Genomic DNA, 14,359 nt, shown 5'->3' with positions numbered 1-14,359 from the left:
TCCCAAAAACTGTGCGTATTTGAAATCGAGGATTCTTATCGGTATCGTTGTAGCAAGTGGCCAACTATGGCGTTCTGTTGGCGCTGGTCACCAAAGAGGCGGAGTAAATGGCGTCATTTTACTGACTTACTGTAAGCGTCCAGCAGACAGATAGGATTTCAATGTACGTTGTGTATTCAGACTAACAGAGTCAATATCCCTCTCCAACAAAGCACGTCAACCAACTAGCCATCGATGGTGTGTTGTTCCCGTCTGTCCGAGTCAAACTCCGTCCACATTGTGTCTATCATTTCATGCCGCTTGATAGCCCAGTCGAACGTCGGATACCAGTCTCCCACTCTATACGCCTCGTATAAGCGTGCAATATTCTGCACTGCAATAGGGAAGCTATCCCACTCATCGGAATCAGCCTTCACCTGTTGAACCTCGCTTGTGTCTGAGCGGAATATCTCGAGTTTCGCTCCTGGGTCTCCGACATTCAGGAACAGGACGGGAGAAGTCAATCTCAACCAGCCTTTGGTGCCCTGGATCTGCCAGTCCAGCCGGGGCGATCCGGGAAATTCCTTGCCAGCATATAACTTGACCGTCACGGGGGCGTTTGATGGCCCTACCGCCCCATAGAGCAAAACGTTGTCGGGGACCGTATTCAGCACCGCTCTCTGGACAATTGTGTCACCTGCCTGATGATCGACGATATCAAGCTCAGGCCGAGTAATCGTGCTAGAGCTTTTGTATGACTTAAACTGACCCAGTACTAGTTCACTGTAAGATTCTGGCGATCGTGAGGAACAAACTATGACTTACCGGTGATAATCGACTCGAGACTGTGCCCAACATGGATACTCATAACATTACCTCCGACGCTGCGGTCGAGGAAATATCTGACGTTCTTGCTCTCCGTGTCGATGTTATTGCCGAAGGAACCGATAAAGGTGCTGGTGAGGATTCGCCCTATCTCTCCGCCCTCCACGAGTGATCGCATCTTCCGAAGAAGCGGCGAGAAATTGCTTTGGAGTCCAACAATAGTTCTGGCATTATGTTCGTTCGCCAGGGAAGCCATCTCCTTGGCAGTAGCAAGGTCACGGTCGAGCGGCCACTCCACGTACACCGTCTTTCCCGCGATGAGACTGGGACGGACAGTGAGCAGATGTCGGTCCACCCTAACACAGCAGACGACCAAGTCAACGTCCGGATCGTTGGCCAGATCTAGGATAGTAGTATGAGTGACTGTGTTTTAGCAGAAAGCAGGGAGCTTACCGGTGGCGTCTCCGTAGGCCTTTGTTTCTACGGGAAGATTACACTTTGCGATAGCTGCTCTGGCCGATTCAGAGGAGCTGTTCAACAATGCAACAATTTTGAAGTGCGGTGACGCTGTAAGAAAGGGCAAATGCGCACTGGCAGCCCAGGAGGTCCCTTCATACTGGTCACTGGGGGCCCCCGACAGACCGATTAGTCCCACCCGAATAGGCGACATTTTGGCGAACAATGGCCGCGGATATTTCCGAAGGAAGGAATGCCGTTAAATTTCAATCCTGTCCTTTGATTCCTATTTAACAACTTGGCTATGTCTGTCAAGTTGATTAGAAATCATTTCCAGCGTCAAGTGTGATTAGAAATCAGGCCTCCAATCGTATTTGTCTTGTCCGGTTGAATATCGGGATCTAACCTATACGTAGTCCTTGGATCCAACTCATCGTGATCAACGCAAGCTAGGATATATGCTTGAACTTGGTACGTCTACCCAAAAAGTTTTAATTTATGAAACTTGTCTTCTAGTTTATCGGCTTGGCTTGGTATGGGAATAACACATAAAAATGGGTATCAATGTACGGTCTTTATGATCACAGAAACTATACACAGACAAAAAGAAACCAGACCAGAACAGAAATGAATCTCGCTATCGCCCTGTTATAACAGGAAGGCCATGAAACCTGCGACTGCAACAGCTCCTATGCTCGGACTAGACAGGATGGATGCGCCACTTTTTTCCGACTTTTGATCCATCTTGCCATTCAAATCCCCAGGGCCAAATGGCTTATATCCTCCACTGATGCTACTGGGCTGGTTGGTAGATCCATTCACACATTTGCTGGTATCCTGGTACGCACCCCATGCGGCCTCCCACATCGCTTCAGGGTGGAACAGCGTCTTTGTTGTGTAGTATAGCCGACAGTCAGCGGCTTCGTAGATGTATTGGAGAGCGGCTCCTGACTCGTCGCCCTTTCGGATCTGGTCCTGCATCTGAATGCGGCTCTGGTCGTCACCGGCACGCGTGAGAAGAGGGTGAGGGTTGGCGAGTGTCTCAAGCCCGTCGTAACCGGACAATCCGTATGCTTCTGTTTTGTTAAATACCGTCTGGATATAACCTGCAAGAGCGAGGTAACTGGGAACTTCCCCTCCCTTGGTGCCACCGACAGTCTGCATAGGACCATCTTGAGGGCGACCACCCACGGCAACAGCCTGTACACCGGCAATGTTCTTCAGTTCCTCGTGAAAGGAGGCACAGGCGGACCCGCACAGGCCGTCGGTCAGCATTACAGTATTCTCTGCTGTAAATACAGGCTCTCCAGTAGGGTCGAGGAAGTCGAAGGTGGTCTCTAGGATACTATTACGGTTGCTGTTGGACATCTGCGATGTGTGAGTGGCTGCGCTTTCAACTGTCCTTCTCCCAGGATCTAACTTACGTTATACCGCATGTTCGTCGTGAAGTTGTCGCCGTTGTAGAGGTGAGGTCCGTAGAATTCGTTCCATGAGTCAAAGTTCTCGCCATTGACGTCGACGAAGTCCCAGTATGACCAGTAACGGAACATGGCAACTAATCCATCAAACTTGTCAGAAATGAGACACAGAAAATCTTGACCACGGCGTGTCAAACGTACCGGCATATTCGTCCATCTCGATTTCCGTCCGAATGGAATTGTCAGAGTGCATAGCATTGACAGCGTCACCGATGAGCTTGAAGTTCTCCTGGGCTCGGTACCGCTGCGCGCTGAACGGGACGTCGCCGGGGAAAAGCTGCATGAACGTGTCGAGAAGAAGCTGGGTACTGCCTCCGCCATTCTCTCGCAGGTCGATTACCAGCTTTTTCTTCCCTGCATTCTTGCTTTTTTGCAGGAATTGCCGGACTGTTCTTTGCCAGTAAGTTGCGTTCGGGCCGCTCACATCAAAACTGATGATCTTGAGCACAGCAAGGTCGTCGAAGCCCACGCCGTTCATGAAATAACCGGCCAATTTGCCTGACTCGTCTTGAACAATGGGATCGGGGTAGCTATAACTGGGGATCTGCCGCTTGCTCCAAGCATGTGTACCGGACTTTTCGGACAAGTATGCATCCAGACTCGCATATTGGCCGGTGCAGAACGTTTCGAAGAACGAATTTCCGTCCGTGATGCCGTCCAGCGGCTTAAGTACATATGCGACATTTGTCCATGTACGCTGAGTGCCATTTTCGAACGTAAGCGTGGTTGTGGGCCCGTCGTAAGCATTGTATCCATTGGGGGTGTTGAAGGCTCCATAGCTGGAGGCGGTCGCCATGAGGCTGTTGTATCTTGCATCGCCGTCGATGTACTGCTCCCGCGCTGCCATTTTGCTCAGATAATCCTGGACGTCCTCGCCGTTGACCTTTGTAATGGCCGTGATATCTGCGCTGTCGTCCTCATCCTGGAGCGCCAAGTCCTCCCAAACGTATGCTTTCGGGGTGGTGGTCCCATCGTCGGAGATACTGGCGATCTGCACAGTGCGCATGAATATGAAGACTTGCAAAATGTCCGGAACGTAGTTGAAGTGGAAATTGCCGGTCCGAATCGTCAGCTCGCGGATGGCCTGTTGTACGTCGAATTCGCTCTCATAAGATGATATATTCCCCTTGATCTTGTCGAGCTCCCCGATGAGATCGAGTGGACCGAGATCCCATGTTTTCGGGGGGTTCTTCAGGTAGCCTGTCTCTGAATGGAAAGCCCAGTACAATTTCAGTTGGTCGATGAGATCCTTGTCATCCTCGACAGCCACGGGGACCGACTTCAAACAGTCATAAGCATATTTGGCGGGGATCACGTTCAACGGGCTTTGTTCGTATAGTCTGCTGGCTTTGGCGCAGGCCTCGGATGCTAGTGGGGTGGAGGAGACGCTGGGAGCTGCGATCAATGTCGAACTCTGTGCAGCAGCCACAGCGGCGAGCGCCAGAGAGCTTCCGAGAAGACGCATATCCTGTCAACTCTCGGTATGCTCTCTTGGGTGGAGAGAAAAAATTATGATCGTGTGTGACAAGCCAATCTAGAGGTACATTACGCAGTATTTATATCGACAGGCTTTTCTTAGCCTGGCTCCTCTTCGTATTCCTCGACGGTTGAAGCCCACCAAGGCTGATAATGCGGATCGGTCGAGAAGCCTCTCTAGAGTGCAATTATTATTGGCTCCGACGCATCAGACCCTTTGATGAGGCTCCTCGTATGGGGACCCTTTTTACATAATAGCTGCGGAAGTGGTCAGCAGTCTTACGGTGGGACGAATCGGTGACAAGTCGGCAGCATACGGTGGTCGCAGAAAGGACTGTCCTGCGGCAGTGTTGCATCCTCCCCCTGAGGCTATGCCAGGCTAAGCAGCTTGACTAGCCAAATCGTCTCTTTTAGTGTGTGTAGTGCGCTAGGCAGCCGTGGATCGGCATCAAAAGCCTCGTTTAGCATCCACGCCAAGGAGATTTCCGCCCCAATCTCTGGTCCAGCGGGCAATCACCCCAAAAGCCCCCGATTCCAGGGTCGGACAGGGTCTCACATGGTCTTCCCCGGTTCGATTGTCTGAGGCTGAAGCAGATTTTGGTGGAGTGGCTTCCAAGATCAAACAAGAATTTATTTTCCCACGCATCTGTAACATCATGACTGCAAGGAAGCCCGCTATTACGGAAGCAGTGAAGAAGAATTGATATTCCAAGCTCCCATGGCACAAGAGAATCTAAACCACTGGGTTACAGCAAGTCCAGCACTATCGTTGTTAGTTCTACTTAACGTCTCGTCGGGGATAGCACACACATCACCGCTCTTCTTGGCATACTAATCACCATCTTCTGTTAGTGCCCACTGATCTTGAATGAGGTTAGAGTGACTGATGCTGCTGCTTACCGCTGGCTCAGTACAGTTCGGCTGCTGAAAGTAGCAGATCATCAAGCAGACATCGCTCGGTGGCTCCTCGGTGGGCGCGGCGGTGGCGGAGCCCGAGAAGACTGCCAAGGCAGTAGTGAAAAGGAGAGAGAACTGCATTTTGAATCCTATTCTAGGTGGTGAAAGAGACTTGAGGGCGTAAGAGTGGTGATGTCTGATCAGAGCTGCTTCTGCCTCGGGGCTAGAGTCATTTTATCTTCTTCATGGGGTTGTTGTGGGCTCAAGTAGGAGACGATCTCTCGGGACCGCGCTCTTGGCCATGGCTTTCTAGGCATGAGGTCAGATCGGACTTTGTATGTTTCACATCTGCCGATTGTTTCATAACACACGGAGGGAGACTTGGCGGCTCTCGTAGTCCGCCACTTGCTCTATATGGAGACTGATTGACACTATCTCTCATCCTATTCCAGAGCGGGTCCGAGGCTGCTCGGTACTTGATCATCACAACTGTCGGGTTATCGGTCTGGTTAACAGGATATATGGAGAATCTGTGTCTATTTGATCCTCGGCATTCGTCCATATGCTTGACCGTGAATATAATTATCAAAATAAAGGTCTCAGCGTGGGGATATTCTGTCCGCTGCTGTAGAGCAGAGATATATATCCTCTCTGATACAGAGAAGCGCTTTCTACCACACCACGCTCACAAAGCTCCATGTGTGATTGTACAATATATATCCAGATTATACGTCATATAACGCACAGCACGCGTATTATTAACAATTATAATAGCAAAAAAGGGCCATTCAACGGTGGTTTATGATTATGCCATCCGGACAGAAATCACGTGATGTCCTACATGTAGACAGGCCTTAGTCATCCCAGCCAGATCTCCTTTCCAACACTCGATAATAATGTTCAATCACACATTAAATGCCAGCAAAAAGGACAACATGACTGCCCTTGTGGGCTGACAATCCGATGGCGTGCAGGAATGGAATGAGAACTAGGACTTTGTTGTTATTGGCAGTTGAGGGCCATACCGTCGACAGCCACATTCCGAAGAATGCCAGGGACTCTGGAGGCCATTTCCCAGTCTGCGTTGGAGAGCAGCCGTCTATACCCTCGAACAAGTGGAACTGTTTCTTTACAAGGAAGTGAATTGATGAAGATGGACGTCTGGTTGACATCATGATAGTGGACTCGATAACATTTCCTAGACGAGACAGGCTCATGGGCCGCGTGGATAGACGTAGTGATGTCATGGAGGTCGACAGAGTTCGTTCCTCGTGCGCATGTCCTCGAGAATGAGCCGTTCCTGATGTGACCCTGTCTAGGACTCGCCCGGCATTGCAATGTTATTCGCAGTGCCCCTCTCCACGGGTCGGTGGTGATTATTATACTATCCCTCGCTCGCCGGCCTCGGTTCGGTGATGAGGGACGCCATCTCTCCTTATGGACTCAACGGCGCCATCCCACGAGTACTCGCCCTGCAAGCCACCCGCAGCGCCTTCCGAAGGGTATTCTACTGACCATGTGGGCGTGTCTTCTTGCCAGGCTCATTCTCGGAGTTCTCACCCTGTCTGGGTTGACATGGGCGCGAGCGGACCCAGGGTCATCGACGAGGGAGGATGTCGAGAAGAAAAATAATAGTGCGCCGATTACCTTGACGGTTGCAAAGGAGGGCGGAAACCAGTCCAGTTCCCTCCTGTGGGGGATCATGTTTGAGGTTTGATCATCCTCCGTGTCATTTCGCTGGCATGAGCTAATCTGCGACTGGCATCTAGGAAATGGATCAATCGGGTATGATCCCTCAACCACCACCACCACCTCTCTCCTCCCAATGTAAAATTGCTGAAAACGCGCAGGAGATGGCGGGATTCACGGTCAACTACTGCGGAACAACGGTTTTCAGGGGTCCGACCCTGGCTTAACAGCCTACGCGCCTGTCGGAGATGTCGACATCTTACAGGACAACCTCAATCCGGTCAGCCATGCCATCACCTCCTCGCTCCAAGTGCAGGTGATGCCGTGGGAGTCAAAGCTGGTGGGGTTCTCCAACTCGGGCTATAATGGGATCCCTGTGATGAACGACACGTATCGATGTGAATTCTGGATGAAGGGTGTTTATTCGGGGCCCATCACCCTGCAGCTCGTCGGGTCAGCCAGTGGGATCGTTTATGCCAATCACAACATCACAGTGAACAGTACGTTTGGGGAATTCACTCGCTACGAAACCTTCTTCAACTCGACTGCTTCTCCGGACGGCAATAATGAGTGGCGTCTGCTGTTTGATGGTTCAAGAGTGGACGGGGGATCGCTCAACTTTGGGCTACCGCAGCTATTCCCACCCACCTATCATTCAAGGTATGGGATCTTCTTGTTTGGTAGGATTTTACTGACAGGAAATAGGGTGAATGGTCTACGTAAAGACTTGGCGACTACACTGGAACAAATCAAGCCGTCCTTTCTCCGGTTTCCCGGTGGAAATAACATGTGGGTCACCAGTTGCTATAATAGATGTGTCTACTGATCGATATCCAGAGAGGGAATCCAAATCGACAACAGATGGATCTGGAACCAGACCATTGGGCCAGTCGTTGAACGTCCTGGAAGACAGAGTCAGTATCTCTACTCGTGACGATGACCATAGTACTAACAATCCAGGTGATTGGCATTATCCAAACACGGACGCTCTCGGTGAGTCTAGCCTTGGACAGTGAGCAGGATCAGGCACTGACATGTGCAGGACTCGATGAATACCTCTGGTGGTGTGAGGACATGGGAATGGCCCCTGTTCTAGCCGTGTGGGATGGCAAATCGTATGGAGGAATCCTTTCTGGTTCCGATCTACAGCCTTTCCTCGACGATATCATGAACGAGATGGAGGTCAGTATATACCAATCCAGCGTTCGCCTTATGCGTATCTGATCGTTTCCAGTACCTCTTTGGTCCTCCCAACAGCACCTACGGCAGCATGAGGGCAAAGAACGGTCGCAAAGAGCCCTGGTTGGTAGAGTATATCGAGATTGGCAACGAGGATGATTTCACCGGCGGATGTCCAACATACCCCGATCGCTTTACTCAGGTCTATGATGCTATTCACGAGAAATATCCCAACGTCACTCTGATCGCATCTACCAATGATTTCGATTGTTTGCCGGAGTCTCCCCCGGACGGAATCATGTACGATTTCCACTACTACCGCAAGCCGGACGATCTGGTTGCGATGTTCAATTACTGGGATAACCAGCCACGCTCCCAGCCCATCATGGTCGGTGAGTTTGGTTGTCGCAATACCAGCGACGCCCACGGAGTCTACTGGTCTTCCATGAAAATGAGCTGTAGTGAGGCCGCACATATGATCGGTTTGGAACGAAACAGTGATGTGGTGAAGATGGCGGCGTATGCGCCGTTATTGCAGCATTTTGGCTATACACAGTGGTCGGTAAGATCATCAACCATGGCCTATAATCTCGATAAATGCTGACATATCCTCATTAGCCAACGCTCTATGGGTTCGACTCGAGCCCGGGGTCGATAACCCCCTCTACCTCATACTACGTCCAGCAGATGTTTTCAACCAACCGAGGGTCTACGATTCTCCCCGTCAACTCGACCGCAGGCTTTGGACCGCTGTACTGGGTTGCCTCCCACACAAACGACACATACTACGTCAAACTAGCAAACTACGGAGAAGACCATCAGACCGTCTATGTGGAGGTGCCAGACACGAAGTCTGGCAAACTGGAGACGCTTTCGGGTCCGAGAGACGACTACAACATTCCTCATAATGTGACCATCAAGCCGGTCACCAAGAACGTGACCGTATCTCATGGGAACTATACCATCGAGATGACCCCATGGTCTGTTGCGGTACTGGTGGTCTCGTGAATAAAGATGCAGTTGGTCTACTATCTTTCCATATTTGTCTCCGGACGCATCTGGGTTGGATATATTATGCATTTGGCGTTCGTCCATGTAGATACATCTGATACACTACTACCATTTAATTCATCTGAGAACAACCCTCCTACCCAGGGATTCGACCCCGACTCATACCGTTATACACTTCCTACCACTACCCATTCACGCTCGCAGCAGCAGGAAGCTCCGTACCCACAGCCGCCGTGGTACCACCATCGATAGGTAGAATGACACCGGTCATGAAACGCGCCTCATCGCCCGCTAAGAAGCGCACCGCGGCGCCCACATCCCATCCATTACCCTCCGTCTTCAACAGACTTCTATTCTTCCTGGCCTCCCTCGCCTCCGGCGACATCCCCTTGGCGTACATCATCGGCGTATACACCATACCCGGACAGACACAATTAACCCTGATCCCATCCTTAGCGTGGTGCGCCGCCATGGCGCGTGTCATATTCACAATCGCCCCCTTACTCGTCGGATACAGGAGATGCGGCGTGCCGCCTTTGAGCCCAGCAACACTGCCCATATTGACAATGCTGCCGCGATAGCCAGGCGCAGGGTCGTTCTTGCGCATCGCAGGGATGGCATATTTGGCCATGAGCACCATGCTCGAGACGTTCAGATTAAGTCCCTGCGCCCACTCCTCCATGTCCACCGTCTCAGCTGTGCCCTGCGCACCGCCCACACCCACACAGTTGAACAGGATATCGAGTCGTCCGAAGTGATCGACGGCCGTCTTGATGACGCGTTCGCAGTCGGCGGCAACGGTCACGTCTGCGCGCACGGCAATTGCGCGCCCTTTGCCCTCGGCGGCGATCATCTGGACGGTGCGTTCGGCCAACTCCAGGTTCACGTCGACACAAACCACTGCGCAGCCGTCCTCCGCGAGTAGGATGGCCGCTGCGCGTGCGTTTCCGATCCCGTCACCTGCTGCGCCTGCGCCGGTCACAACAGCGACGCGGCCGTGCAGGGAGCGTTGGGGTCTTGATACAGGGGGATCTTCGGGTGTCGCGAGGCTCATGATGAAGTCGGGGCGGCGACAGAAACAGCAATATAGGGATGTGGTGCTTATGTAGATTGGTTAGCGAGTGTGGGAATTTGTCATGGTTGTGAGATACGATGCGCCCCCGCATGGGAACCGAGGCGTCTGTTGTTCATATTCGGTTATCGGTATTGCCGGACAGATGACCGACAGTAGAACCTGGTAAAGATTGGACTGACGCTACGGAATCTCGAGAGACAATCAGAAGTGGGGAGAGCAACGACTTGAGATTTACGTATCAAGAAGTATCGGCTACTGTGAATGCCTCGGCTTTCCTTTTTGGGTTAGCCAGTCAGGGACTACCGAAGTTCTACTGACAATAGGACGACCTTCAACATCTTCAACAATTTCAGTAGCATGAGGGTCAGCTGGTGATACCGCGCGCCAGCTTGAGACGATATTGAACAGAGCAACAGAGATTGTACAACATGGTCAACACGGGCGTGTCGACGCCGACAGCCCTCGCCTCGCGCACTACCTCCCCAAGGATATTCTCGTGTTCGATTAGATTTCCCTAAGTCATTAGTGGGTAGACCATTCCTATCACGAGAATAAACATACCTTTCGCAGATCTACCAACATGCTCGGAGCGATGCGCTGTTCGATTGGATTTCCGGCAAGGGTGCGTTCGATGATATCGTCTGGGAGCGAATATCCTCCTGCTGATGCTACCGAGACCACCTCGCGCATCGCCGGCCTGACCAATGTCACCATACTATGCTCATGTAACTGCAAGCTTCCCGTATCCAGTCCAGTCAATGTGCAGATTGGATTCAGACAGGCGTTGTAGACCAGCTTAGTCCAGCGGTCCAGTCCGACATTCGGCTCATGCTTGCATTTCGTCCTTCCTGATGCAGAGTACACCCGCACAAAATCCTCTGCAGCCCTCTTGAGATCATGCACTGGACGATTCGGATGAGGAAAGACACCGATGTTCAGCATATCGGGCTGCTTTTGTTGGATGTGGCCCGGTTTTATTTCGTGCGCGTCCGCACGGCTCACCCCGGAAAGGACGATGTTGTCCGGAAACCGGGCAAGAATCGGTCGTTCAATGTTTAACCCGTTCTGGATTAACACAATGACGGTATGTTTGTCAGTCACGGCAGGCGAAATGATATCCACGAGCGCTGGGGACACATCTGCAATGTTTTTGGTACAGCAGACGATGTAATCAAAGGGACTGTTGCTGTCAGCCGTGGGAATGCGTTTCAAGACTATCATCTCGTTAATATCTTGAAATTCCAACCAAACTCTGCGTCAATACCTTCGGTGGGCTTCCAATTCTCCAGCTGGCCGTGATCACACGAGTCTATCGTGAAGCCTTTTTCATTCACCACCTCGAAATTGGACCGCAGAACGCAGGAGACGGACGCCAGTTCGCCATGCTCCAGATTCAGAGCTGCTACCGTCCCAATGCCTCCGGCACCAACGAGGAGAACTCGAGATTTCGCCATGGTGAGTGGACTCTTGGAGATGCAAAGGCGAGTGACTCGATGGAATTGACCCCTCCTCCAAGTGGGCCATGGACGCGAAGGATTGAACCCAGCAAACTAGCCAACCTAGTTCTCGGCATTGTTCCCGAGACGCTAACCAAACAATCAGATAGAGATAGAAATTATTCTATCTATCAAGCATCTATACCTGCATCAACCAAATGTTGCACCTAAACGTGAAAAGCGCATTAGGGTTTGGATTGCGGATGCGGCGGCGACGAGATGACGTCGAGTCGGCCCGAGGACCAAAGCGAGTTCTCCCGACAGATCGAGTACCGAGGCTTGAACAGAGACTGGGAAGTTGCCATTGCTACCTTGGACATTGCTGCTACACAATTGTCTATCCAGATTTCTGAAGGAAATGGAAGATGACTGGATCCGAGCACCCTCTTGGTAACGAAGATGGCGTCCATCATAAACGCCGCATCTCGCTCCCCGCGTGGCTGGACCACTTCAACAGGCGCGATCTTAAGCTGCTCTTCCGGTGCTGGGTGGCAGCCTGGGTCGCGTCGTTGCTGATCTTCATTGGTCCTGCTCTGCACAAAATCGGCATGGCGACGTTCTTCGGCGCCCTGCTGCTCTACATTGTACCGCCAGCGGGAATCCTCTTCATCTATCTGCTTGCTTCGCTATCGTTACTCTTTGGAATGTGTCTGGGTTGGGCCTGGGGACTACTGACCATGAAAGCTGCTCTGGCAGCACGGCCAGCCTCCCAGACGCAGGCTCTACTCCAGCAGTTGCAGCAGGAAGCCGCAGCGCAGGCGAAAGCGACTGGAGAAGATCCCTCATTTGTAGCTGAGAAGCTCATACATGATGGCTTCATGCTCGACGCACGCGTGACGGTGATTTTCTACGTGTTGATCTGTCTGTTCGTCTATGCCATGTCGCGAATCCGCGTCGCGAACCCGAAATTCGTCCTTGCACAGCTCTTTGGGATAGTCGTGACGGACCTCTTTTTGCTATTTGGGCCTACGCTCCCTTCGTTCACGCCATTACTGGCTAAGGTCCTGGTTGAACCAGCCGCCATTGGGATTGGAATTGGGGCTGTGTGCTGTCTCATCTTCTTCCCGCAATCCACATCCTACGCTGTTCTCGCCAAGATGGAGCAACTCGTCCGACTCGGGGAATCACCGCTCCGATCTACAAGGGGACGCCTCTCGAGGAGGACCTTGAACCTACAGAAACTTGAAGCTGAACGAACGCAGATCATTGGCACATTCAAGGCCATCGCCCCTGCTATGGCGTTCCTTCCATTGGATCTCTCTCGTGGTCGCTGGGGTCCCCATGACATCAAGTCACTTAATCAGCCGCTACGTCAAGTTATGATGGCGGGATTGTCTCTCCTGGACTTTCATATTGATCGTACAGCCCTGGATCAGAGGCTGGAGAAACTGGATATGCAGCCAGAGAACGAGAACATGCAGACGAAAGAAAAGGGTCTTCATGAGGTCGGGCGGCGTCAGTTGCTGGAGACTGCCAACATGATGAACGCGTTGAAGGATCCAGAGAACGGGGCGATGCGGTCTAGTGCATTGGACGCAATGAGGGAATCTACCTCTGCCGTACTGGATTTGTGTTCGCAGTCGGTCAATCTCATCGCCGACAGCATCCATGCCGTAAACTCCACTCGATGGTTTGCGCGAAACCAAAAGATCAAGATGGCCGATCTTACTGACAGAGTGAAACATACTCGAGGCACTCTATCCTCGGCTCGAGCAACATGTATTACGAGAACGACTCAGCAGTTGATCGACAGCCATGCGGACCTGTTCGAGGAGAATGGAGAGCTTAAAAGCCCAGAGGAACTCGGTTCCTACTCTCTGCGAGGAATCATCCTTGGAATGGTTGTAGAAGAACGGATCATCGCATTAGCGGAGGCAACAGAAACCCTCCTGGACCATCTGCACTGTCTTCTGCAGACCCGCCCCGACAATAAATTCTGGCTACCATTTCGACTTCAATACTGGCTAGCATGGATTGTGAACGGCCATCAGAGGGTACCTGTGTCAGGCTTTTCTCCTGGGGCGAATGACGACGACCCGGACGTGTTGGAGGAGCAGACGAAAGAAGCTCATCGACAACTTCGTATCAGCAGGGGATACACAAGACCCGTGCATCGAAACCAGATACTCAAAACATTTATCATGCTCTATAAGTGGTTGACGAACCCCGGGGGCATGTATGCCCTGCGCATGGTGGTGGTCACAATTGCCTGCGCGATTCCGGCATCACTGCCACACTCGTCAGGCTTTTATTATAGAGAGAAGGGCGTCTGGGGCATTATTACAGCTCAAACAACCCTTGTCGTGTACATGGCGGACTTTACCTTTTCGGTGGTGTCTCGTGCGCTCGGGACAGTGCTGGGAGGAGTCTTGGGAATGGTAGCATGGTATATCGGCTCTGGGCATGGAACAGGGAACGCATACGGAATGGCCGCCATAACAGCAGCAATGACGGTGGTCCTGATGTGGTGGCGTCTGTTCCTCCCACAAGCCTTCATAATGGCAGCGATTATGAGTGGTGTGACATTCGTTCTTGTTGTCGGCTTCAGCTACGATGATGCGCATATCCAGCAATATGGTCTGCCTGGCCATGGGTATGAGGCGTTTTGGAAACGACTAGTCACTGTATTACTTGGGTTCGTCGCGGCCTTTGTCGTGCAGCTGTTCCCCAGGCCGCCATCGACGACCCGTCATACTTGCAAAACGCTGTCGAATACCGTGCAAACATTATCGGATCATTACGCGTTGCTACTCTCATACTGGGGTCGCGCGGACCACCAGAATCCTGTTGGGGCCGTT

At 51.9% G+C, this 14,359-nt stretch overlaps 6 protein-coding genes across 6 annotated transcripts; 2 read left to right on the top strand and 4 right to left on the bottom strand.

Annotated features, from left to right (window-relative positions):
• Positions 1-224: 224 nt before the first annotated feature.
• ATEG_03542 (uncharacterized protein) lies at positions 225-1,060 on the bottom strand (the record flags this gene model as incomplete). Its single annotated transcript, XM_001212720.1, has 2 exons — positions 225-754; positions 805-1,060. The coding sequence occupies 2 exons, from the start codon at positions 1,058-1,060 to the stop codon at positions 225-227; spliced, it is 786 nt and encodes a 261-aa protein (XP_001212720.1).
• Positions 1,061-1,908: 848 nt separating this feature from the next.
• Positions 1,909-4,203, bottom strand: ATEG_03541 (peptidase S41 family protein; the record flags this gene model as incomplete). The annotated part of the gene is made up of 3 exons (XM_001212719.1): positions 1,909-2,628; positions 2,685-2,815; positions 2,880-4,203. 3 exons carry the CDS (start codon positions 4,201-4,203, stop codon positions 1,909-1,911), a joined length of 2,175 nt encoding a protein of 724 aa, XP_001212719.1.
• Positions 4,204-6,627: 2,424 nt separating this feature from the next.
• ATEG_03540 (alpha-N-arabinofuranosidase A precursor) lies at positions 6,628-8,987 on the top strand (the record flags this gene model as incomplete). Its single annotated transcript, XM_001212718.1, has 9 exons — positions 6,628-6,822; positions 6,881-7,000; positions 7,066-7,460; positions 7,506-7,589; positions 7,638-7,714; positions 7,747-7,982; positions 8,035-8,541; positions 8,598-8,768; positions 8,802-8,987. The coding sequence occupies 9 exons, from the start codon at positions 6,628-6,630 to the stop codon at positions 8,985-8,987; spliced, it is 1,971 nt and encodes a 656-aa protein (XP_001212718.1).
• A 187-nt stretch (positions 8,988-9,174) lies between these two features.
• Positions 9,175-10,044, bottom strand: ATEG_03539 (SDR family NAD(P)-dependent oxidoreductase; the record flags this gene model as incomplete). The annotated part of the gene is made up of 1 exon (XM_001212717.1): positions 9,175-10,044. The coding sequence occupies one exon, from the start codon at positions 10,042-10,044 to the stop codon at positions 9,175-9,177; it is 870 nt and encodes a 289-aa protein (XP_001212717.1).
• Positions 10,045-10,429: 385 nt separating this feature from the next.
• ATEG_03538 (ketopantoate reductase family protein) lies at positions 10,430-11,519 on the bottom strand (the record flags this gene model as incomplete). Its single annotated transcript, XM_001212716.1, has 3 exons — positions 10,430-10,579; positions 10,627-11,279; positions 11,330-11,519. The coding sequence occupies 3 exons, from the start codon at positions 11,517-11,519 to the stop codon at positions 10,430-10,432; spliced, it is 993 nt and encodes a 330-aa protein (XP_001212716.1).
• A 590-nt stretch (positions 11,520-12,109) lies between these two features.
• ATEG_03537 (uncharacterized protein) lies at positions 12,110-14,118 on the top strand (the record flags this gene model as incomplete). The annotated part of the gene is made up of 2 exons (XM_001212715.1): positions 12,110-13,737; positions 13,821-14,118. 2 exons carry the CDS (start codon positions 12,110-12,112, stop codon positions 14,116-14,118), a joined length of 1,926 nt encoding a protein of 641 aa, XP_001212715.1.
• Positions 14,119-14,359: the final 241 nt, after the last annotated feature.

The sequence above is a fragment of the Aspergillus terreus genome, genomic scaffold, assembly GCF_000149615.1.
Source record: "Aspergillus terreus NIH2624 scaffold_4 genomic scaffold, whole genome shotgun sequence".
Taxonomy (NCBI): Eukaryota; Fungi; Ascomycota; class Eurotiomycetes; order Eurotiales; family Aspergillaceae; genus Aspergillus; species Aspergillus terreus.
Note: the sequence above shows the minus strand (reverse complement) of the source record. Positions and strands in the feature narration are given on the sequence as shown.